General features: G+C 40.7%; 1 protein-coding gene across 1 annotated transcript in view; it reads left to right on the top strand.

Annotated features, from left to right (window-relative positions):
- Positions 1–7,972: 7,972 nt before the first annotated feature.
- Positions 7,973–25,995, top strand: part of LOC133634118 (insulin-like growth factor-binding protein 4) — a 242,110-nt gene continuing 224,087 nt past the window's right edge. The window contains exon 1 of the mRNA XM_062027143.1: positions 7,973–8,557. Within this exon, the coding sequence (XP_061883127.1) occupies positions 8,230–8,557 (328 nt within the window). The 5' untranslated portion in view covers positions 7,973–8,229. The remainder of the gene's footprint in view (positions 8,558–25,995) is intronic.

Genomic DNA, 25,995 nt, shown 5'->3' with positions numbered 1-25,995 from the left:
TCACAGACAGAATCACAAAGTGATTTACAGTGTGTATAGAAAATGAAAGCATAGTAAAAAAAAAAATCTAAGAATATAATTAAATTTAAAAAAAAATTAAAGTGAAATTTCCTCCCGTTCCTCGCGCCCCACCTGTCATGTCTCTATTCCCCACCAGTGGGGCACGCCCCACACTTTGAGAAACGCTGATTTACTGTTAATACCTGCTTATTTTCTCTTTCAACATGTTCTATCTACACTTTTGTTAAAATGTAATAATCACTTATTCTTCTGTTGTTTGGATGCTATAAATTAGTTTTGGATGATACCACAAATTTAGGTATCAATCCGATACCAAGTAGTTACAGGATCATACATTGGTCATATTCAAAGTGTGTCAAGGGACGTATTTCCTGAGTTTATTAACGTAATATTTAAAAAAAAAAAAATTTGTGACGATAAAAAAATATCGATGTAATTATTGTAGTATCGACCAGATACGCTATTGTACTTGGTATCATTACAGTGGATGCCAGGTGTAGATCCACCCATGGCATTTGTTTACATTCGGGCGTGCTATCTTTTGTTAGCGGTGACGCCGGTGAGATATCGTATCCTGAAGCATGTTTAGCTATTCCTCGTCCTGCAGGGATGATACTTGTAAGAAACTCACTTTATTTGTCGCCATGGAGACGAGGATGAGTGATTTAGAAGTAGCTAAAAATGGATGTTCGCCGCTTGCTAGCAAGCCATGTCTTAAAGCATCTCTTCCTAAGGGCGTTTCTGTCATGATCCGTGACCCGGATCATGTTTTGGTTATATGTTCTGTTAGTTTTGGACTCCCTTAGTTCCTGTTATGTGCACTCCTGGGTTTATTTTGGTCACCATGGGGACTCATCGACGCACCCCACGCCCCCAACCCAACGCCCTCGACGCAAATCCCATAGGGGTGATGAATGGATGGTCAGCGCCTGAGAGCTGCGGCCTACCATCATGACCTCGCACTCCCTTCCCTCTGTTGCTAGATATCTCGAGATGTACGTTGTAATATGTGTATGTGCTTTGCTATGGAGGTTTTTTCCCACTCCAGACTGGGCCCCCTTAGGAGCCCAGTCTAGATGGTATTTTTTTACTCATCCTTCCCCAGCGTTTTACCTTTTTCCCATGTTTTACGGGGCGCCTTGTGGCGACCCATCAGCGTTCCTGTTCTGTAACCCTGTACATTGTTTGTTTGTCTAATCTTGAACGGGTTTGTGGTGAAAACAAAGTTTCGTTGTACTTGTGCAATGACAATAAAGACCTATCTATCTATCTATCTATCTATCTATCTATCTATCTATCTATCTATCTATCTATCTATCTATCTATCTATCTATCTATCTATCTATCTATCTATCTATCTATCTATCTATCTATCTTTCTTTCTATCTAATTGGGTTCACCTGCCTCTGGTTAGTGGTCCCAAGCTCAGCTGCTGTCAACCACTAATCAGAGAGCTAATTATTCACCTAGCTCGCCACGCTCAGTCTGGCGTCATTGTTTGCTACATGCACCTGTTACGTGAGTTTTGCCTTGTCTCTAATTTATGATAAGTGTTTGCGTCACGCAACCTGCTACGTAAGTCTTGTTTGTTCCACGTCACAGTTACCCGAGTATCGCTTGTCCCTAGTCCATGCTAAGAAGTAGCATTAGCTCCAAGTGCGATCAGCACGTTGTGCCTTCGCCTTGTGTTCCGTTTTTTTTTGTACTACTTTGGTATTTTGAGGAATAAATCATGTTCTTACCTGCACACCTTGTCCGGAGTGGTTTGTCTGCATTTCGGGAGAACGAACCCCGCAGTAAGCTGCGAAAACCCAGACGTGACAGTTTCAGTGTTATAACTTCACCTTTATCATCAGTTTTTAGACCGAAATGCGTCCATTCTCCCTTGTCTGTCTACACACTGTGTCTGCTTGTAAATACTCTGTGATTGTGCACTGCCGAACATGCTCCTCTGTTTGTAAACCCAGCAATGTCACGACGTGACGTCGTACCGGTACTTTTCAAACATAGTACCGTTTTTTATTTATTAGTACTGGTATAAATATTGCAACAATAAATGCAACAAAAATACAATTATCATGGGCTGCTTGCTCTTAGTGCTGACTCTTTACTCTCTGGCAGAGCATGTCAAGAAACCGCAACAAAGCATTGATCCGATACCAATACTCACATTGGTATCAATTAGGGCTGGGCGATATATCGATATACTCGATATATCGCGGGTTTGTCTCTGTGCGATATAGAAAATGACTATATCGTGATATTCGAGTATACATTTTTTAGCTGCGGGCATTACACTACATGCGTTTCTCAATCTTTCTTGTCTCTCCTTCTCAATAAAACAAGCGCACCTTCTTACATAGGTCACATACGTATACGCCCTCGCGGAGCAGAGAGGTAGCGTCATGGGTAACGTTAGCTGTGGTGCGAGTGGTAATAAGAGCGAAAGAAGGTGCGAAACTGGTAACAAATGAAGGAAGAATTAATTCCCAAGAAAAACAGCAGGGGGCCCATAGTCTGCCGGTGGTTTGGCTTCAAGTGGGAATATGTCGAACAGACAACCGTAATTTGTCAAGTATGCGGCAAAAGCGTTGCTACACAGAGTAGCATTACTGCTAATACGTAGCATCATTTGAAAAGTCACCCGCTAGAGAATGAAGAGTGCTTGAAACTCCGCATGTCAACATCTCTGTCATGATCTGTGGTCTGGATCATGTTTTTGTTATTTTCTGTTAGTTTTAAGACTCCAATAGTTCCTGTTTTTGTACATCCTTGTTTGTTTTAGTTTCCATGGCGACTGATTAGTTTCACCTGCCTCATGTGTTCGGGACACGCACCTGCTCTAATCAAGAGACTATTATTTAAGCCTGTTTTTGCCTGTTAGTCGTCCTGGCGTCATTGCTCTTTTCATGCCACAGTTTCATGCTTGCTTCATGCTGCTCGTTCCATGTCCGATTCCAAGTTTTGCTAGTTATTTGTTTCATGCCACAGTAAGTTTGGTTTGTTCTATGCCAGTGGTTCTTAACCTTGTTGGAGGTACCGAACCCCACCAGTTTCATATGCGCATTCACCGAACCCTTCTTTAAAGAAAAATAAAATGTTTTTTTTCAAACTCAAGAAAAGGTTATATGTTTTTTTTACTGGTGCACAAAATGAACCGTGCATGAACATCACCTTGTTCAAAGAACAAAACCAACACAGTGCATGAACTCACAACAAATTACACACCTTACACACATTTCTCTTTCTGTCTTGCCACTGGTGAGGGCGGTCGCATCTCTCTCCGCTCCCTCCTTCCCTGCTTGCTCTCTTTGTTTTTTTGTCTTGTCTGAACTATTTTGAAGCCTCTTTTCTTGAGCTGTCCTCAAATCTAAACATCAAAATGAATTTGATCAACTGGACTCTCGACGCAATTGACACAGTCTTTTCGACAAGGAAAAGAGGCTCGGGGGAGCCTGGCTGCCCTGATGGAACCATTGCTGCGGGGTACGTGAGAGATTCCTGGAATACTTGGAGAATCATGTGCCTCTCATTCCTTTCCATCGAGGACGTGGAAGACATCTACCTATTTGGAGCTGTGATCGCAGGGCATTTGCTGATTGGGCTGGGCATTGCTCTGGTGTATCGTCAAATTCGGAAGACGATGGCAGCCACTCAAGGGGCCAACAGGCTGTTCAACGCAATGGAAGGATTGGGTCATGCTGTGGGATCACAGACTGGAGGGATTGCTGATTTGAATCGCAAGGTAGATTCCATCTTGATGATGTTACAGAAAGAATAAATTGGAATTGTCAGAGCCAGCATATAGAGCAGGAATGTCATTGTTTTGACTGCTCGAAGAAAAAACAACATCTTAATCTACGATTTGACTCCCTCGAATGGCCTTGAGGAACAGGCTGTTTGAAAACACTCCCCCGAGGACTCCTCAAAGATGGACGCTTTTGACCTTTCCCTTTTCTTCAAAAGCACCTGGGTCGGACTCTTGAACTCTTGAACTCTTGGGGCCGGCCTCGGCCCATAAAGACAATCCAACATCTCACCCAAGTTAATTGGGCATACATGCACGCACATACCCCTCCCCAAACCAACGCCTTCACCACTGCTTTATTCCTCCGGGGTTGTGGGGGCTGAGCAGCGCTCAACAGCAGCTGCTGGCCTCCAAGGTCCTGTTGGATGACTTTGTTGCGAGTTGTTGTGATTAAATGTACCTTGTTTATGTGTGCCATGCTATGTGAGGTTTTTTTCCTCGGACTCAGTCTGGACCATTCCTGAGGGTCCAGCCTCAGACTGATATTTTTTTTTACTTCCCCCCTCCCCCCAATGTCACCTTTTTCCCACCTTTTTGAGGAGCGCCTAAGTGAGGCTGATCCGTTGGCGGTTCCGTCTTGTCTCCCTGTAACGTATGTCTGCTCTTAGCGGGATTGTGCCGAAAATGTAATTTCAGTTCTTATGTGTCTTGTACATGTAAGAATGGACAATAAAGCTGATTGATTGATTGATTGATTGATTATATTACCATGAATTGATTAACGTGGACCCCGACTTAAACAAGTTGAAAAACGTATTTGAGTGTTACCATTTAGTGGTCAATTGTACGGAATATGTACTGTGCTGTGTAAACTGTGCTGTTTCATATAATGTATTCTCTTCCTTTGCAAACTACTAGTAAAAGTTTCAATCAATCAATCAAAAAACCTGCAAATCAGATGGAAAATTAGAGGGAACATTGTTTGGGGGTATCCATAATACGCTGATAGGGAAAAGTTTTTATTTACATGATAAGTCGGATGTGTCTCATTGTTTGGGGGTATCCATAATACGCTGATAGGGAGAAGTTTTTATTTACATGATAAGTCGGATGTGTCTTTACCTCCGTGGCGGAGGCTACGCCGAACCCCTGAGGCCGACTCACCGAACCCCTAGGGTTCCATCGAACCAAAGTTAAGAACCACTGTTCTATGCCATAGTTTGGTTAGTTGTTTCATGTTTATAGTTTCATGTCTTAAGTTTTTGCCTTAGCTTCCACGTGCAATAGGCACGCTTGCCTTCGGATTGTTTTCTGTTTTTTTGTACCCTTTTTTGAGTTTTGAATAATTAAATATGTTCCTACCTTCACGCCTTGTCCGGAAAAGTCCGTTTGCATCCCGGGAGAACAAACTTCGCAGCAAGCTGCGACCCCCTCGTCATGACAATCTCCGTTCGGTGCCACACCCACAAAATGCAGAAGCAACCATTTCCAGATCAACACCGTATGAAAAAAATAGTCAACAACAGAAGGAGATAACGCCCGCAGGAACCTACCACATAGCGAAGGACATACACTATTTGATTTCCTATTATGCAGCTCATTTTTATTTGACACTTATTGAAATATCTTGTGTGACATCATGCACAAAAGTGCACTTTATGTTTTAAACTATTGTAGTGGCGTTCTGTACAAAAAGTGCACTTTAATTTAGTGTTGTTTTGATATGACATCTTAGTGACATCATTCACAAAAGTGCACTCATAGCTTGTTTTAAAACAGGGGTGTGAAACTCAAATACAGAGTGGGCCAAAATTTAAAACTGAACAAAGCTGCGGGCCAAGGTTGAACAAATTAACCTTTTAATAGGGACCCAAACAAGTTTTGCATTGAATATTGAACAAGCAAGGCTTATATAATGTTATAGTGACATGCAAAATCGAGTTTCAAATAATAATAATAATAATAATAATAAAAAAATATCAATGGCATATCAAATACAATTTAAATAAAAATTGAATGCCTCTTTTCTATTTGCAGCCTTCTGAGGTAAATATCAAAATTAACTTTTCCACAGGCTAATAAATTTGAAAATAAAATAACTATGAATAAACCAACCATTCAGGACTTTAAACGGCTCAGTTTGCAACACACTGATCTAATCTGATGTACCCAAGCCAGATACTCGCCATCTTTTCTTGGATGCTAGTTCATTAATGTCGGGGCTCAGGCTTTGGGCTGAGGCAACCTTCATTATCGAACGAAGGTGTTCATCAGTCATTATATCTCGTAGTCCGCCGGGACCACAGTCTTGGGGGCATACCTTAAAGGCACTGCCTTTAACGTCGACTACGAACTGCCGTCACGTCTGCTTTTCATCCATTCTAACAATGTGCCGGCCCAATCACAAAATATGTGCAGCGTCTGTATGCACAAACATGTGAATGCAATGCATACTTAATCAACAGCGATACAGTTACACTGAGGGTGCCCGTATAAACAACTTTTACACTGTTAGAAATATACGCCACACTGTGAACCCACACCAAACAAGAATGACAAACACATTTTGGGAGAACATCCACACCGTAACACAACATAAACACAACAGAACAAATACCCAGAACCCTTTGCAGCACTAACTCTTCCGGGATGCTACAATACACCCCCGCTACCACCAAACCCCCCCCCCCCACACACCTTGTAGCGTCCCGGAAAAGTTAGTGCTGCAAAGGGTTCTGGGTATTTGTTCTGTTGTGTTTATGTTGTGTTACGGTGCAGATGTTCTCCCGAAATGTGTTTGTCATTCTTGTTTGGTGTGGATTCACAGTGTGGCGCATATTTCTAACAGTGTAAAAGTTGTTTATACAGCCACCTTCAGTGTAACCTGTATCGCTGTTGATTGAGTATGCGTTGCATTCACTTGTGTGTGTGCGTGCAGGAAGCCGCACATATCATGTGACTGGGCCAGCACTCGTTGGACTGGGTGAAAAGCAGACGTGACTATTATTGGGAGTCTCCCGGGAGGGTTGGCAAGTATGAGAATTAGCGGTGAATGAGGTGTTACCGCAGCACCGCCGCTGTATATAATCGGCGGGCCAGCTCCAGGGTTAATTTGATATCGCCTCAAGGGCCAAGTGAAATTACACGGCGGGCCAAATTTGGCCCGCAGGCCAGAGTTTGACACTCATGTTTTAAAATGTCTCTGACAATCTTGCACTTTCTGTTTTGAAATGACATGAATGTTTGTGCCACTGCTTAATAACTGTTTAATATATACAGTTTTGGTCAATTGATTTAGTTGTGATTTCCCTCTCTGCATGAACGTTAAAAAGTAGCATATATTAATGCAGTATGAACAAGAATGTTTTAATGTAGACACATAGAATCATCATACTGCTGTGATTATATGCATCAAGTGTTCATTCAAGGCTAAGGCAAAAATATCGAGGTATATATCGTGTATCGTGACATGGCCTAAAGATATCGAGATATTAAAAAAAGGCCATATCGCCCAGCCCTAGTATCGATACTATTAATAGTTGCATCGATGCGCGTGAATTGTCTGGTGTGAAAAAAATAACCCGGTAAAGCACCCACCTGAGATGTAAGGCTTGGCGGCCCGCCCATGGTTCGCCGTGGCAACCGGCCACCCGCCTGAAGAAGAAAGGCATCCTCACAAAGGCAAGTACAATACATGCAAGGTTTCCATGGTAAAATGGAGGCGATGGAACCCGGGGGTGGGGGGCAATTAAATGCACACCAATAAAATATACATGTTTTTGAAAAAGCGGAGTCTTGCACAAAAACAAGACTCATTCAAAAACGTATAACAAGCTGGGTTATTAAAACTTGGGAAAAAGGGGCTTTTGTGGAGTTAAGACCATCCCTTTCTTTTTTCTTTTTTATTGCGGCCCACTTCAGAGAGAGAGCAAACGAGAACATGTGGTCGCTTGCAAACGGCTGGCAGCGCACGCCCGGCCTCGGTGAATCTGCGATTCGCTCCCTCAAGACAAAGGAAAGAATGAGGCGGAGAGAGTCAAATTGTGTTTGCGAGGAGCAGCCGGCAGAGAGAGAGACCGAGAGAGAGAGAGAGAGAGTGAGAGAGAGAAAGAAAGCTTTTCTCTGCTAAGCCTTTCAGCTCCTCTCTCACTGTAAAAAGAGGCGTGTCCACAGACCAGTATAAAGTCCAAAGAGAGCCACTCAACTTGAGCCATTCTTTGCACAGCAGCGATAGGAGAGCCTGCAGCTGTTGTTTGCAAGTGGACCCTTTCTGCAGCGAGACCCTGGACCGCACCTGAACCAGTCGAAACCTCCGTCCGTGCCATGTTCCACTGAGTCAGTACAGAGAGGTGCTGTGTTGAAACGTCATATCCAAGACCCTCCTGGGACAAAGACTTTCCTTCTTAGTCCTCCACTCTAAAAACTTGCACAGGCCGGAGAAGCCGAGGTCAGGTGCCGCCATGGTGCACGGGGGCCTGTGGGCTCTCTCGACTCTGACGCTGGCCGCGCTGTGCTGGTCGGACCAGGCCATCCGCTGCCCGGTGTGCTCCGAGGAGAAGCTGGCCAGCTGTCAGCTGCCGGACAACTGCGAGGAGACGGTGCGGGAGCCCGGCTGCGGCTGCTGCCCCACCTGCGCCCTGCCCAAGGGGGCGCAGTGCGGCGTCTACTCCCCGCGCTGTGGCACCGGCCTGCGCTGCTACCCGCCGCGGAACATCGAGAGACCGCTGCACTCGCTCATGCACGGCCAGGGCGTCTGCACCGACGAGAGGGAGGTGGACGAGAACTCGGGTAAGGGACGACCTCGACTCGGAGTTCTATGGTGTCTGTTGACAGTGAGGTGCATCCCCTGTGAGAGTGTTGTCCATAGTGTGTAACTGTCAGGGGCACACACTACACCAGGGGTCCCCAAACTTTCTGACTTGGGGGCCGCATTGGGTTTAAAACAATTTGGCCGGGGGCCGGACTATATATATATATATATATATTGTGTGTATATGTATATATGTATGTATATTTGTATATATATATATATATATATATATATATGTATGTATATTTGTATATATATATATATATATATATATATATATATATATATATATATATATATATATATATATATATATATATATATATATATTTGTGTATATATATGTGCATATATGTACGGTATGTATATGTGTATGTATATATTAGTGTTGTCCCGATACCAATATTTTGGTACCTGTACCAAAATTATTTTGATACTTTTCGGTACTTTTCGATACTTTTCTAAATAAAGGGAACCATAAAAAATTGCACTATTGTCTTTATTTTAACAAAAAAAAAATCTTACGGTACATTAAACATATGTTTCTTATTGCAAGTTTGTCCTTAAATAAAATAGTGAACATACTAGACAACTTGTCTTTTAGTAGTATGTAAGCAAAAAAAAGGCTCCTATTTTAGTCTGCTGACGTATGCAGTAACATATTGTGTCATTTTCCATTCTATTATTTTGTCAAAATTATTAAGGACAAGTGGTAGAAAATGAATTAATAATCTACTTGTTCATTTACTGTTAATATCTGCTTACTTTCTCTTTTAACATGTTCTATCTACACTTCTGTTAAAATGTAATAATCACTTATTCTTCTGTTGTTTGGATGCTTTACATTAGTTTTGGATGATACCACACATTTGGGTATCAATCCGATACCAAGTAGTTACAGGATCATACATTGGTCATACTCAAATTCCTTATGTGTCCAGGGACATATTTCCTGAGTTTATAAACATAATATTAATTTGAAAAAAACGAAAAAAGATGTGATGCTAAAAAAAAATATTGACGTAATCATAGTAGTATCGACTAGAAACGCTCCTGTACTTGGTATCATTACAGTGGATGTTAGGTGTAAATCCACCAATAGCGTTTGTTTACATTGTGACGCCGGTGAGTTACGGTGTGTAGTGAAGCATGTTTAGCTATTCCTCGTCCTGCAGGGATGATACTTGTAAGAAACACACTTTATTTGGATTAGTGATTTAGAAGTAGCTAAAACACTGCTGCTAGCTAGTTAGCCATGTCTTAAAGCACCTCTTCCTGAGGGCGTTTCAGTGTTATGACTTCACCTTTATTGTCAGTTTTTATGCCAAAATGCGTCTGTTCTCCCTTTTCTGTCTACACACTGCGTCCGTTTGTAAGTACTCTGTGATTGTGCGCTGCCGAACATTCTCCTCTGCTCGTAGAACCAGCAATGTCACGACGTGGATGGTACTTTTCAGAGGTGGTTTAGTACCGAATATGATTCATTAGTATCGCAGTACCATACTAATACCAGTATACCGTACAACTAGGGATGTCCGATAATGGCTTTTTGCTGATATCCGATATTCCGATATTGTCCAACTCTTTAATTACCGATACCGATATCAACCGATACCGATATCAACCGATATATGCAGTCGTGGAATTAACACATTATTATGCCTAATTTGGACAACCATGTATGGTGAAGATAAGGTACTTTTTAAAAAAAATAATAAAATAAGATAACTAAATTAAAAACATTTTCTTGAATAAAAAAGAAAGTAAAACAATATAAAAACAGTTACATAGAAACTAGTAATTAATGAAAATGAGTAAAATTAACTGTTAAAGGTTAGTACTATTAGTGGACCAGCAGCACGCACAATCATGTGTGCTTACACACTGTATCCCTTGCAGACTGTATTGATATATATTGATATATAATGTAGGAACCAGAATATTGATAACAGAAAGAAATGGGGGGAGGGAGATTTTTTGGGTTGGTGCACTAATTGTAAGTGTATCTTGTGTTTTTTATGTTGATTTAATAAAAAAACACAAAACCCCCCCCCCAAAAAACGATACAGATAATAAAAAAAACGATACCGATAATTTCCGATATTACATTTTAACGCATTTATCGGCCGATGATATCGGCAGGCCGATATTATCGGACATCCCTACGTACAACCCTAGAGCAGTGTTGTGCCGTGAGATACCGTCTGGTGTGCCGTGGGAGATTATCTAAATTCACCTATTTGGGTTAAAAACATTTTTTGTAAACCAGTAATTATAGTCTGCAAATGATGTGTTGTTGTTGAGTGTCGGTGCTGTCTAGAGCTCGGCGGAGTAACCGTGTAATACTCTTCCATATCAGTAGGTGGAAGCCGGTAGCTAATTGCTTTGTAGACGTCGGAAACAGCGGGAGGCAGTGTGCAGGTAAAAAGGTGTCTAATGCTTAAACCAAAAATAAACAAAAGGTGAGTGCCCCTAAGAAAAGGCATTGAAGCTCAGGGAAGGATATGCAGAACGAAACTAAAACTGAACTGGCTACAAAGTAAACAAAAACAGAATGCTGGACAACAGCAAAGACTTACGCAAAAAATGTGCCTTGGCTCAAAAAAGGTTGAAAAACACTGCCCTAGAGCAGACCTGGGCAATTATTTTGACTCGGGGGGCCACATTTAGAGAAAAAAAATTTGTCTGGGGGCCGGTATATCTATTTTTAGGAACACTAATACAAAACCTCACAATAATGTCTGACTGAATGCTAAAAACGTTATGACAGACCGCCTTAAAAAAACGTAATGGAATTTTACATTTTTCTATGAACGATAAAACACTGAATATTGACAAAATATGAATGTCACACCGTTTTCGATCGACATAAAATGCAACAAAGAGTGAAATATGAACTCGAAGGGTACAAAAGAAACCCATCTACAATCTGATATATCTGATATTTGCTGAATTTCCCCCAGGGATCAATAAAGTACTTTCTATTCTATTCTATTATATTCTATTCTATATATCACTAAGCTTTAGAACTTTGTTGTGAAAATCTCCTTCCGCGTCTGTGGAAACGCTTCCCGCCCACACTACTTGGTGCCTCGTCTGAGCTGCTGTGACGTAGATGACCATAGTAACTAATTAGATGACTATAGTAACTAATTAGATGACCATAGTAACTAATTAGATTACCATAGTAACTGGTATATCATCCATAAACTCAGATTCCAACCATCATTAGAAAACAACACTGCACATCATAATGGCAGCTACAGTTTCCATCTTAAAGATCTAAAAAAAATATTTGGGAATGTCCGGCGGGCCAGATTGAAAAGCTCAACGGGCCGCATGTGGCCCCCGGGCCTTAATTTGCCCAGGTCTGCCCTAGAGCAGGGGTGTCCAAACTTTTTCCACTGAGGGCCGCACACTAAAATATAAAAGCAAGCGGGGACCATTTTGATATTTTTTATTTTAAAAACCAATAGAATATATGTATAAAAAATATACATTTAGGACTCCACTCAGGCTTGATCCCAGGGACCTCAAAGGGTTTTGGTCAACAATATATTAAAAATGTGTCATTATTCAGTATTATTATTTTTATTATTAATCAAGGTTTAAATTTCTAGATCAACATTAGGTCTATCCGTCAATATAACGTTTTTAAAGATTTACGCTGTATGCTCTTTTTGTCAAAGAAAACCCTAATTTTTTAATGGGAAAAACACAAAATATGCAATATTTTCACCCAATATATTTTTTAAGTGGACTATTTGAGATTATATAATGAATGGAGCCTTAAAAAGGTCAATAACTCATAACAACATTGATTTTAATTCTTTATTTATTTTATTTTTAACAATGACACTGAAAAAAAAGTCCCACTAAAATTATTGGGGATCCTAATGGGTCCTGTTTAGTAAAGTTTTTAAAAATAAATCATACTTTTTTTTTTTTTACTTTTAACACAATAGTTTCGAGATGAACTTCAGATCTCTCCGTCAATTATACGTTTTACTGTTGTTTATGTTTTTGTTTGTTAATTTTAGGCCCTTCTTTTAAAAAATAAAAATAAAATAAAAACTTTTGTTTTTTAAATGGCAATCACAAAATATGCAACACTTTCCCCCAAACATATCTCAAAGGGGAATATTTAATGTGAAGTAATTGGAGCCTTGAATAGGTTAATAATTCATAATAACATTGATTTTGATTCATTATTATTTTTTAAAGAAATAAACAGCCTGCATGGCAGCTTTGTGTTATTAGAGTCAACATTGCAACATTTTCTTGTTAAAGACCTACTGAAATGAATTTTTTTTATTTAAACGGGGATAGCAGATCCATTCTATGTGTCATACTTGATCATTTCGTGATATTGCCATATTTTTTGCTGAAAGGATTTAGTAGAGAACAACGACGATAAAGATCGCAACTTTTGGTATCTGATAAAAAAAAAAGCCTTGCCCCTACCGGAAGTAGCGTTTCCTATTGTTTTCAATGCAGCTAGAGCAATTCGGACCGAGAAAGCGACGATTACCGCATTAATTTGAGCGAGGATGAAAGATTCGTGGATGAGGAACATTAGAGTTAAGGACTAGAATGCAGTGCAAGACATATATTTTTTCGCTCTGACCGTAACTTAGGTACAAACTGGCTCATTGGATTCCACACTCTCTCCTTTTTCTATTGTGGATCACAGATTTGTATTTTAAACCACCTGGGATACTATATCCTCTTGAAAATGAGAGTCGAGAACGAGAAATGGACATTCACAGTGACTTTTATCTCCACGACAATACATCGACAAAACACTTTAGCTACGGAGCTAACGTGATAGCATCGGGCTTAACTGCATATAGAAACAAAATAAATAAATCCCTGACTGGAAGGATAGACAGAAGATCAACAATACTATTAAACCAGGGACATGTAAATACACGGTTAATGCTTTCCAGCCTGGCGAAGCTTTACAATGCTGTTGCTAATGACGCCATTGAAGCTAACTTAGCTACGGAGCTAACGTGATAGCATCATGCTTAACTGCATATAGAAACAAAATAAATAAATTCCTGACTGGAAGGATGGACAGAAGATCAACAATACTATTAAACCATGGACATGTAAATACACGGTTAGAGCTTTCCAGCTTGGCGAAGCTTAACAATGCTGTTGCTAACGACGCCATTGAAGCTAACTTAGTATAACGGGACCTCACAGAGCTATGATAAAAACATTAGCGCTCCACCTACGCCAGCCAGCCCTCATCTGCTCATCAACACCCGTGCTCACCTGCGTTCCAGCGATCGACGGAAGGACGAAGGACTTCACCACGATCATCCGTGCGGTCGGTGGCTAGCGTCGGCTAGCGCCGGCTAGCGCGTCTGCTATCCGAGTCAAAGTCTTCCTGGTTGTGTTGTTGTAGTCTGCCACTAATACACCGATCCCACCTACAACTTTCTTCTTTGCAGTCTTCATTGTTCATTAAACAAATTGCAAAAGATTCACCAACACAGATGTCCAGAATACTGTGGAATTATGAGATGAAAACAGAGCTATTTTGTATTGTATTCAATGGGGGTACCGATACTTCTGTTTCACTGGTTACGTCACGTGCATACGTCATCATCCAAAGACGTTTTCAACCGGAAGTTTAGCGGGAAATTTAAAATTGCACTTTATAAGTTAACCCGGCCGTATTGGCATGTGTTGCAATGTTAAGATTTCATCATTGATGTATAAACTATCAGACTGCGTGGTCGGAAGTAGTGGGTTTCAGTAGGCCTTTAATAATTCATAATAACATTGATTTTGATTCATTATTATTTTTTAAAGAAAGAAACAGCCTGCATGGCAGCTTTGTGTTATTAGAGTCAACATTGCAACATTTTCTTGTTAAACGGCACCAGTTTTCTCTTTTATACCACTTTTTATGTTTTTTTGTTTGTTTGTTTTTCAATTAAAAAATGACCTGCGGGGCCGCAAATGGCCCCCGGGCCGCACTTTGGACACCCCTGCCCTAGAGGATAGTGCAACCTTTAGGCCTGTACTTGCCTTCAGATATTTCTAAGAATCAGTCCTGAGACCAGGCACGGTGGAGGGACTGGGAGTGAGTGTGTGTGTGTGTGTGTGTGTGTGTGTGTGTGTAGCAGGAGGAGGCAATAAAAAGGCGCTGCATGAAAAAGACAGTAATGGAGTCTATAAGAGCTCCGTGCAATCAGTCGTCCACTCGGCGCTTTTTCCCCCGCTCTTCCTTCTGGTCTCGCTGTTGTTGCGAGTTCTCGTGTTCTCACTTTCGCACGGCCACCTTATCGTCCGTTAACAGTCGTTCCGTGCGAGGCGACTATTAACAGACTTTGATTCGATCCAGAACGACTGGTTAAAAAAGGTAGAGGCTCTCAGCTCCGGCCAGAACAACAAAGAGTTGGATCAGTCATTAAAAAACTCCCAGGACACTCATCACCAGTGCATCTGTTTCCACTACCCCTCCCCTCCAAGCCCTAACAAGCCTTCGAGTGCATCGCCCACCACGTCCAGCTCCTGCAGGAGGATGAGCTCATCGCCGCTCTTTTTTTTTTTTTGTTGCCAGAGCTGAAATGAGAGCCTTCTGCTCTACAGTGCACGGCCAGCATAGGTTAGGCCCGGCACATAGCGTGACTAAAAGGAATCAGAAAGAGGAGAAAAGCTGTTGAGAGTGTCTGCAGCAATGAAAAGCGAAGAGGGATATATCGCGCACGGGGAGGGTTCACCTCTTTCTTAAACATTGGCCGAGTTCAAAAGTTCACTTTTGTTGTCCTGTAATCCGACTACGTTGTCCTGCGCGGCTCCACGCTTCTCCTTATCCTCGGAGCCTGTCATAACAAAGAGGGGGAGCTGTGCCTGATACTGTAAATCAATTCTTCTGGGCAGCAGATCCAAACCGTTCACAGGAATGGTCGGTATAAATCACTCCGTCCGAAGGAAGACCGTCAACAACTAGAGATGTCCGATAATGGCTTTTTTTTTGCCGATATCTCGATATTGTCCAACTCTTAACTACCAATTCCGATGAGCATGGATTGCTGCACTTAACTGAGATGTGACGTGCTATGACAACTTCATGTGTGTTAGAATTATTTCATTACAGATACCGTATTTTTCGGCCTATAAGGCGCACTTAAAGGCCTACTGAAATGAAATGTTTTTATTTAAACGGGGATAGCAGATCCATTCTATGTGTCATACTTGATCATTTCGCGATATTGCCATATTTTTGTTGAAAGGATTTAGTAGAGAACAACGATGATAAAGTTCGCAACTTTTGGTCGCTGATAAAAAAAAAGCCTTGCCTATACCGGAAGTAGCGTGACGTCACCGGAGGAAGGACTCCTCACATTTTCCCATTGTTTACAATGCAGCGAGAGAGATTCGGACCGAGAAAGCGACGATTACCCCATCAATTTGAGCGAGGATGAAAGATTCGTGGATGAGGAAAGTGAGAGTGAAGGACTAGAGTGCAGTGCAGGACGTATCTTTTTTCGCTCTGACCGTAACTTAGGTACAAGGGTTCATTGGATTCCACACTTTCTCCTTTTTCTATTGTGGATCACGGATTTGTATTTTAAACCACCTCGGATACTATATCCTCTTGAAAATGAGAGTCGAGAACGCGAAATGGACATTAACAGTGACTTTTATCTCCACGACAATACATCGGCGAAGCTCTTTCGCTACTGAGCTAACGTGATAGCATCGGGCTCAAATGCGGATAGAAACAAAATAAGTAAACCCCTGACTGGAAGGATAGACAGAAGATCAGCAATACTATTAAACCATGGACATGTAAATACACGGTTAATAATTTCCAGCTTGGCGAAGCTTAACAATGCTGTTGCTAACGACGCCATTGAAGCTAACTTAGCAACGGGACCTCACAGAGCTATGATAAAAACATTAGCGCTCCACCAACACCCGTGCTTACCTGCGTTCCAGTGATCAACGGAAGGACGAAGGACTTCACCCGATCATCCGTGCGGTCGGTGGCTAGCGTCGGCTAGCGCGTCTGCTATCCAAGTCAAAGTCCTCCTGGTTGTGTTGCTGTAGTCCGCCACTAATACACCGATCCCACCTACAGCTTTCTTCTTTGCAGTCTTCATTGTTCATTAAACAAATTGCAAAAGATTCACCAACACAGATGTCCAGAATACTATGGAATTTTGGGATGAAAACAGAGCGTTTTGTATTGGATTCAATGTGTCCGAATACTTCCGTTTCAACGATTGACGTCACGCGCATACGTCATCATACAAAGACGTTTTCAACCGAAAGTGTGGCGGGAATTTTAAAATTGCACTTTATAAGTTAACCCGGCCGTATTGGCATGTGTTGCAATGTTAAGATTTCATCATTGATATATAAACTATAAGACTGCATGGTCGGTAGTAGTGGGTTTCAGTAGGCCTTTAAAATCCTTTAATTTTCTCAAAACTCGACAGTGCGCCTTATAACCCGGTGCACCTAATGTACGGAATAATTTTGGTTGTGCTTACTGACCTCGAAGCGATTTTATTTGGTATATGGTGAAATGATAAGTGTGACCAGTAGATGGCAGTCAAACATAAGAGATACGTGTAGACTGCAGTATGACGGCAGTCACACATAAGAGATATGTGTAGACTGCAATATGACTCAAGTAAACAACACCAAAATGTTATATGTTGTATTGAAAATATCACACGCGGCGCTCAAAAATCTATCAAAATGTTTTAGTACGACTTTGGTAAGCTATAAAGCCACACCGCTTGATGGATTGTACTGTGCTTCAACATACGAGTGAAGATGTCCGATAGCGGCTTTTTTGCCGATATCCGATATTCCGATATTGTCCAACTCTTAATTACCGATTCGTATATTGTAGCGTCCCGGAAGAGGGGGGGCAAATTTACCGAAAAAGATGTGACTAGGGGCCGGTATATCTATTTTTTAGGAACACTAATACAAAACCTCACAATAATGTCTGATTGAATGCTATAAACGTTATGACATACCGTCTTAAAAACTGTATTTTTCCTATGTACGATAAAACAATGAATATTAACAACTAGAGATGTCCGATAATGGCTTTTTTGACGATATCCGATATTCCGATATTGTCCAACTCTTAATTACCGATTCCGATATCAACCGATACCGATATATACAGTCGTGGAATTAACACCTTATTATGCCTAATTTTGTTGTGATGCCCCGCTGGATGCATTAAACAATGTAACAAGGTTTTCCAAAACAAATCAACTCAAGTTATGGAAGAAAATGCCAACATGGCACTGCCATATTTATTATTGAAGTCACAAAGTTCACAAATTTAGAGAAAAAAGATGTGTCTGGGGGCCGGTATATCTATTTTTTAGGAACACTAATACAAAACCTCACAATAATGTCTGATTGAATGCTATAAACATTATGACAGACTGCCTTAAAAACGGAATGTAATTTTTCTATGTATGATAAAACACTGAATATTAACAACATATGAACGTCACACTCACATCACACCCCCTCTTGATTGACATATTTAACAATCAAGTGAAACGCAACAAAAATGCAACAAACACAGCAAAAAGTGTCCGCCCTGAGATCGGTAGGTTGTGAGTTCAAACCCCTGCCGTGTCATACCCATACTTGCCAACCTAGAGATCTCCGAATTCGGGATATGGGGGGCCTAACCCCTTGAACTCTTGGGCGTGAATGCCAGACGTCATGTTTGGAGGAAATAATTAAGCAGCATCATGCATTGAAGATGTTTTTCAGCGGCAGGGACTGTGAGGGTAGTCAAGATAGATCAGGCCCGGGCAATTATTTTGACTCGGGGAGAAAACATTTGTCTAGGGGCCGGTATATCTATTTTTTAGGAACACTAATACAAAACCTCACAATAAGGTCAGATTGAATGCTATAAATGTTATGATAGACCGCCTTAAAAACTGTATTTTTTCTATGTAGGATAAAACACTGAATATTAACAACTAGAGATGTCCGATAAATGCTTTAAAATGCAATATCGGAAATTATCGGTATCGGTTTCAAAAAGTAAGATTTATGACTTTTTAAAACACTGCTGCGTACACGGACGTAGGGAGAAGTACAGAGCGCCAATAAACCTTAAAGGCACTTCCTTTGCACACAAGTGAATGCAATGCATACTTGGTCAACAGCCATACAGGTCACACTGAGGGTGACCGTAAAAAACATTAACTTTGTTACAAATATGCGCCACACTGTGAACCCACACCAAACAAGAATGACAAACACATTTCGGGAGAACATCCGCCCCGTAACACAACATAAACACAACAGAACAAATACCCAGAATCCCTTGCAGCACTAACTCTTCCGGGACGCTACAATACACACCCCCCCACCTCAACCCCGCCCACCTAAACCTCCTCATGCTCTCTCAGGGAGAGTATGTCCCAAATTCCAAGCTGTTGTTTTGAGGCATGTTAAAAAAAATAATGCACTTTGTGACTTCAATAATAAATATGGCAGTGCCATGTTGGCATTTTTTTTCCATAACTTGAGTTGATTTATTTTGGAAAACCTTGTTACATTGTTTAATGCATCCAGCGGGGCATCACAACAAAATTAAGCATAATAATGTGTTAATTCCACGACTGTACATCTTGGTATCGGATGATATCGGAATCGGTAATAAAGAGTTGGACAATATCGGAATACTGGATATCGGCAAAAAAGCCATTATCGGACATCTCTACTCACAATAATGTCTGATTGAATGCTATAAACGTTATGACAGCCAACCTTAAAAACGGTATTTTTCTATGTACGATAAAACACTGAATATTAACAACATATGAACGTCACACACCCTCTCGATTGACATATTTTACAATCAAGCGAAACGCAACAGAAATGCATCAAACAGCAAAAAGTGTCCGCCCTGAGATCGGTAGGTTGTGAGTTCAAACCCCGGCCGAGTCATACCAAAGACTATAAAAATGGGACCCATACCTCCCTGCTTGGCACTCAGCATCAAGGGTTGGAGTTGGGGGTTAAATCACCAAAAATTATTCCCGGGCGCGGCCACCGCTGCTGCCCACTGCTCCCCTCACCTCCCAGAGGGTGATCAAGGGTGATGAGTCGAATGCAGAGAATAATTTCACCACACCTAGTGTGTGTGTGCACTGCAAAAAGTCAGTGTTCAAAAACAAGAAAAAATAATACAAAAATGAGGGGTATTTTATTTGAACTAAGCAATATTATCTGCCAATAGAACAAGAAAATTCGGCTTGTCAAGACTTTCCAAAACAAGTAAAATTAGCTAACCTCAATGAACCCAAAAATACCTTAAAATAAGTATATTCTCATTAATAACAAGTGCACTTTTCTTGGTAGAAAAAAAAGAGACCTTTTTGCTCAATATGTTGAAAAATATTCTTAAATTAAGTAAATGCTAGTGCCATTATCTTGACATAATGATATGCGCTCGGCATCATGATTTTTTTTGTCATGCTTGAAGTAAGAAATTATTACTTTAAAAACGTAGTTTTATACTTGTGAGTGTTGATGACACAGCTTTGCAACAGTTGATATTCTAGTTTCAAGCATGTTTTTACTCAATATAGGTCATAAAATCTCAGCAACAAGCTGTAATATCTTACTGAGATCATTTAGGACCAAAACCCTTAAAACAAGTAAAACACTCTAACATAAAATCTGCTCAGTGAGAAGAATTATCTTATCTGACAGAAAATAAGCAAATATCACCCTTATTTGAGATATTTAATCTTAGATGTCAGTTTTTGCAGTGTGACAATCATTGGTACTTTAACTTTAACTTAGTAATACCTGATTGAATGCTAAGAACGTAATTAAAACCGCCTTAAAAAAAACGGATGAGACACCCAGAATGGACATGAAAATAAAGAATGTGGGATTTACAATATTAACTATGAAGGATAAAACACTGAATATTGACAAAATATGAACGTCACACCCCCTCTCGATTGACATATTTTACAATCAAGCGAAACGCAACAAAAATGCAACTAAGACAGCAAAATATGAACGCGAAAAAAACAAAATAAACCCACCTACAATCTGATATATCTGATATATCACTAAGTTTTAGAGCTTTGTTGTAAAAATCTCCTTCCTCGTCTGTGTCATGACTCGGTCTGTGGCGTGGTTGGTTCTCCAGTGGTGCAAATGAATTGGACCACACGTGGCGTGCAGGTGAGGACATGTTTAATATTTTAACTCAAAAGGGGATTAACAAAAAGCGCGCACAAAGGCGGAAGTACAAAACGTGGCTATGAAAATAAAACACTATAGCACAAAGGCAAAAAACTATGAACAATAACAAAACTTACTTGACATGAGAAGAGCGGCATAAAAAAGAGCAGCATGGATCATGAGGGTGAACAGAGTGGCAGGAGTGTGTGTGATGTCGCCAGGACGAACAACAGAAACAGAAAAGCTTATATAGTGACATGATCAGTGAAAACAGGTGCGTGACTCTAACCGTGAACAGGTGCGTGACATGACAATGTGAACCAGGTGAAACTAATGGTTGCTATGGTGACAAATAAAAGTGCACAAAAAGTCCAAAACCAAATCCAAACATGACTAAAACAAAACATAATCACAGACATGACAGTCTGTCCCTGACACCCGCTTTTTCAGGCTGGCCGCTCTGGAAACACTCCGTGGAAACGCTCCCCACCCACACTGCTTGGTGCCTCGTCTGAGCTGCTGTCACGTAGATTACCATAGTAACTAATTAGATGACCATAGTAACTAGTGTATCATGCAAAAGCGCAGATTCCAACCATTGAAATACTTTGTATAGTTCAAGACTTACGGTCATTTGAAAACATCACTGCACATCATAATGGCAGGTACACTTTCCATCTTAAAGATCTAAAAAAATAATTTGGGAATGTCCGGCGGGCCAGATCGAAAAGCTTAACGGGCCGCATGTGGCTCCCGAGCCTTAATTTGCCCAGGTCTGGTGTATAAGGACTGCAAAATGGCACCTATTAGCAGACATATTACCTGGTGTTTTATCTCGCAATATTATGCAAAACCAACTTTTCTTACCTTCTGGTACCTGCTGATGTGTATTTGGGATCTGCATAAGTCATGAAAATGTGTGCGCGTCCGCCATTGTAGTCCGTGCCGACACGCTTCTTCTTTTTCTCTACCTTCTTATGTGGCATTCATCTTCCGCTGTTGCCATTTCTAACATAAAGTAGTGTAAAGTTCTTACTTATATCTGTCAGTAGACTAGCTATGAAACTGTAGTGAGTTTACATAATTCACCCACGGAACTTTAGTAATTAGAGGGTTCTGGTCGGACAGTTTTTCAGGGGACACATTTTCTTGCTTTTGTTATTGCACTAGTGAGCCACGGATGAGGAGATGCTGCTCCGTTATTGATTGAAGTAAAGTCTGAATGTCATTAAAACAGTTAGCTCCATCTTTTGACACTTCTTCCACTCCCGTCCTTGCACGCTACACCGCTACAACAAAGATGACGGAGAAAAGACGCCTGTCGAAGGTGAGCCACGTAAATAAGAACGCCCACAAAATGGTGCATCTGGAAGCGACTGTCAGAAAGCGGCTTGAAGATGATCTGCAAAACATCATCTATGCAACATTTTGACCAAAGAACCACCATCACATGTTATGTAGACCACAAGGAAGTGTTTTACATTTAGAAAAAAAAGATGATAATATGACCCCTTTACTGCGCCCTAGAATCCGCCTTATATATGAAAAAGATCGAAAATTGACCATTCATCATCTGTGCGCCTTATAATCCGCTGCGCCCTATGGTCCAGAAAATACGGTACTCTATCCTGGCTTGACAACACAATGTCCACTGGGTTTTTACAGGTAAACACAAACCTCAGAAACACATCCGCAAACAAAGCGGTCATAGCTTTGTCGACTCTTGCAATTTTGAAAGTCCTTAAAGGTGTCAAGTGAGCTTGGTTGAAAAATCAAGTCGTTCACAAAGTCCGGGTATGAGCCCAAGACAACTGGTAGGATGTCGCGGTCTCTGCTCCATTTAGACTTGTCGATCTTGTAGACCTGTCTACAAGATTATACGTCCCTTTGTCTTATAACGACAAAGGGACTTCTTATCTAATGACTCACAGTATTTCTCCATCCACTGGATAGTTCGAAAATAATACATGTTGCGCTCTCATGAATGAAGACGCAAGCCCTGGCAATGAATTGTGGGATACTTAACCCTTGTGTTATGTTCATATTGTTGCTACTCAGTCAGCGTTTGTGGGTCTGATGGACCCGTTGCATTTAGTGGCTTTTAATGCCTCACAATCAAACACTTTTATGTTAAAATACTGAACAGATGTTTATTGGGATAAGGTAAACATCTGTTCAGTATTTTAACATAAAAGTGTTTGATTGTGAGGCATCAAAAGCCAAAAAAAAAACGGGTCCATCAGACCCACAATTGCTGGCTGAGTAACGGAAAATTTCTCTGCCAGTTTCTGCATCCCACAGGGATTCTTCTTTTGTGTTTCTGCACCTGCGGTTCCCACACAAGGTTGCAACATTGTTTGTCAACACTGTCTGCTCTCATTTTCTCGCACATTTGACCCTATGATGTTCTGTGTACCTGCACTCTGTCCTCCTCCTGTCTAGGCCTGCTGTGTGTGTGTGTGTGTGTGTGTGTGTGTGTGTGTGTGTGTGTGTGTGTGTGTGTGTGTGTGTGTGTGTGTGTGTGTGTGTGTGTGTGTGTGTGTGTGTGTGTGTGGTTCACAGAACATCAATTTCCACACTTCTATTAGCCCCGGACATCTAATGTGTAATAGAAATGTGTAGGGGGGGTGTATGGTGTGTGGTCATTAAATATGTATTCTGATATATGTTCTTCAGAGAAAATGAGCCAAAGTCAGTGAGTCTCTGTTTGAAAAATGAATTAATTGTGTAATTTTTCTGTTAATAAAAAATGAAAACGGGTCCCGCAGACCCGAACACCACACAAGAGGTTATTAAGCTAAAAATCCAAAGCTCTCTATAGCATTGTCAATGACACTGTTGCAGTGTGCATATGAGGATGTTGGGGGGGGGGCCCTCGAGGGGGGATTCCGATCTGTCATTGTATTTTTTATTTTCTTTGTTTTTCAAAGTTGTTGTTCCTGTAAATTTGAATACATAACTAGTTGTTGCACGGGTGCACCCTTTTTAGTTGGTGGCCCTAGAAAATTGCCTAGTTTGCCTACCCGGTTGCAATGGGCCCTTGGGCGAGGGTCTCACCATGAGTAGGCAATACTGGGGATTTTAGTATCGATCCTATACCAAGTAAACACAGGGTTAGTATTGCCGATCCTGATACCGATTGTTTTGACATGAAATGTCATGATCATTGAATACATTTGTTGATTTGCCACTCGTTAGTTTATGAGAATCCAAGAAAACTATGTATTTTTTGAAAAAAAATAATGTTTTTATAACTAAATACTAGCGTTGTCCTGATCACCACTTTTTGCCTCCGATACTGATCTGATTTTTTAGCCTCCAATTCAATCTGATTTCGAGTCCCTTTGACAATAGATTATAGAAGTGAACATTTTATTCAGCAAGTAACTATAACACAATAACACATTTCCTCTTTGGTCCGGAGGACACGACATCGACAGTTTCCAAAAACAATTTAAAATGTGGACTGGTCAGACCACAAAACACTTTTCCACTTTGCATCAGTGCATCTTAGATGAGCTAAGCCCAACGAAGCGTTTCTGGGTGTTGTTGATAAATGGCTTTCGCTTTGCACAGTAGAGTTTTAATTTGCACTTACAGATGTAGCGACCAACTGTAGTTACTGACAGTGGATTTCTGAAGTGTTCCTGAGCCCATGTGGTGATATCCTTTACACACTGATGTCGCTTTTTGATGCAGTACCGCCTGAGGGATCGAAGTGATTTCTCCAGATTCTCTGAACCTTTTGATGATATTACGGACCGTAGATGGTGAAATCCCTAAATTCCTTGCAATAGCTGGTTGAGAAATGTTGTTCTTAAACTGTTGGACAATTTGCTCACGCATTTGTTCACAAAGTGGTGACCCTCGCCCCATCCTTGTTTGTGACTGACTGAGCATTTCACGGAAGCTGCTTTTATACCCAATCATGGCACCCACCTGTTCCCAATTAGCCTGTTCACCTGTGGGATGTTCCAAATAAGTGTTTGATGAGCATTCCTCAACTTTCTCAGTCTTTTTTTGCCACTTGTGCCAGCTTTTTTGAAACATGTTGCAGGCATCAAATTCCAGATGAGCTAATATTTGCAAAAAATAACAAAGTTTACCAGTTCGAACGTTAATTATCTTGTCTTTGCAGTCTATTCAATTGAATATAGGTTGAACAGGATTTGCAAATCATTGTTTTCTGTTTTTATTTACGATTTACACAACGTGCCAACTTCACTGGTTTTGGGTTTTGTTAATCAAATGATGAACATGTGGTATTGAATGACACATATATATATTTTTTTAGTGCACGTGACTAAACAAAAGCAAAAACTCTTATTGGCGCCCCTTTAAATGATTTGGGTTTTGCCCTCAAAGCCTTCCTGTATCCAGAGACTTACTCCCTGACTTTGTAAACAATAACAAAAACTAATAAAACCTAGTTATTGATAGTATCGACATCTGGATCGAACACCACTACTTGACATATTAGCTAAAGAGAATAAACGTACAGAAGAGAAACTGCAACAAAAGTATTTATCCCATCACGCTAGTTTTAGTTTGACACACCCTGCCCTAGGTTTCACACTTCCTAGCTCATGTTGGTTCCACCTAGAACACATTTCTAAAATCAAGAGAAGCAGGTCTGTACATCCCATAATAACTGGTTGTCAGGCTCAGAGACAGCACTTTCAAAGAAACGTGTTCCTTTTCTTCACATGCTGACCATCACTTCATAAATTCCACCCAATTTCTGTTGTAACCAATTACCGAGCACCATCTGCTTTCCAGTACCAATGTTTGAAACAGATGTGTGACACCATCTTCTCTCTTTGAACATCTGTCAGTCCTAATATTCCGAATAAGTTATTGTTTGTGTTGGCATCTGCGCCAACATATCCTCCTGTCATATTATTATTATTATTATTATTATTATTTACAATTTGAGGAGGAAAGCATGACTGAAAATAGCTTTAATGAAAAATAACTATGCAGCTGTATAACTATACTAACTCTTCTAAATAGATAAATATAGTGGTCTGACGGAGTCCACATTTCAAATTGTTTTTGGAAACTGTGTCATCCGGAACAAAGAGGAAAAGAACCATCCGTATTGTTATATTATTGTTATAAAAGCCAGCATCTGTGATGGTATGGGGGTGTATTAGTGCCCAAGGCATGGGTGTCTTACACATCTGTGAAG

Source organism: Entelurus aequoreus, linkage group LG18 (assembly GCF_033978785.1).
Source record: "Entelurus aequoreus isolate RoL-2023_Sb linkage group LG18, RoL_Eaeq_v1.1, whole genome shotgun sequence".
Classification (NCBI taxonomy): domain Eukaryota; kingdom Metazoa; phylum Chordata; class Actinopteri; order Syngnathiformes; family Syngnathidae; genus Entelurus; species Entelurus aequoreus.
This window is presented reverse-complemented; position numbering and strand designations above follow the sequence as displayed.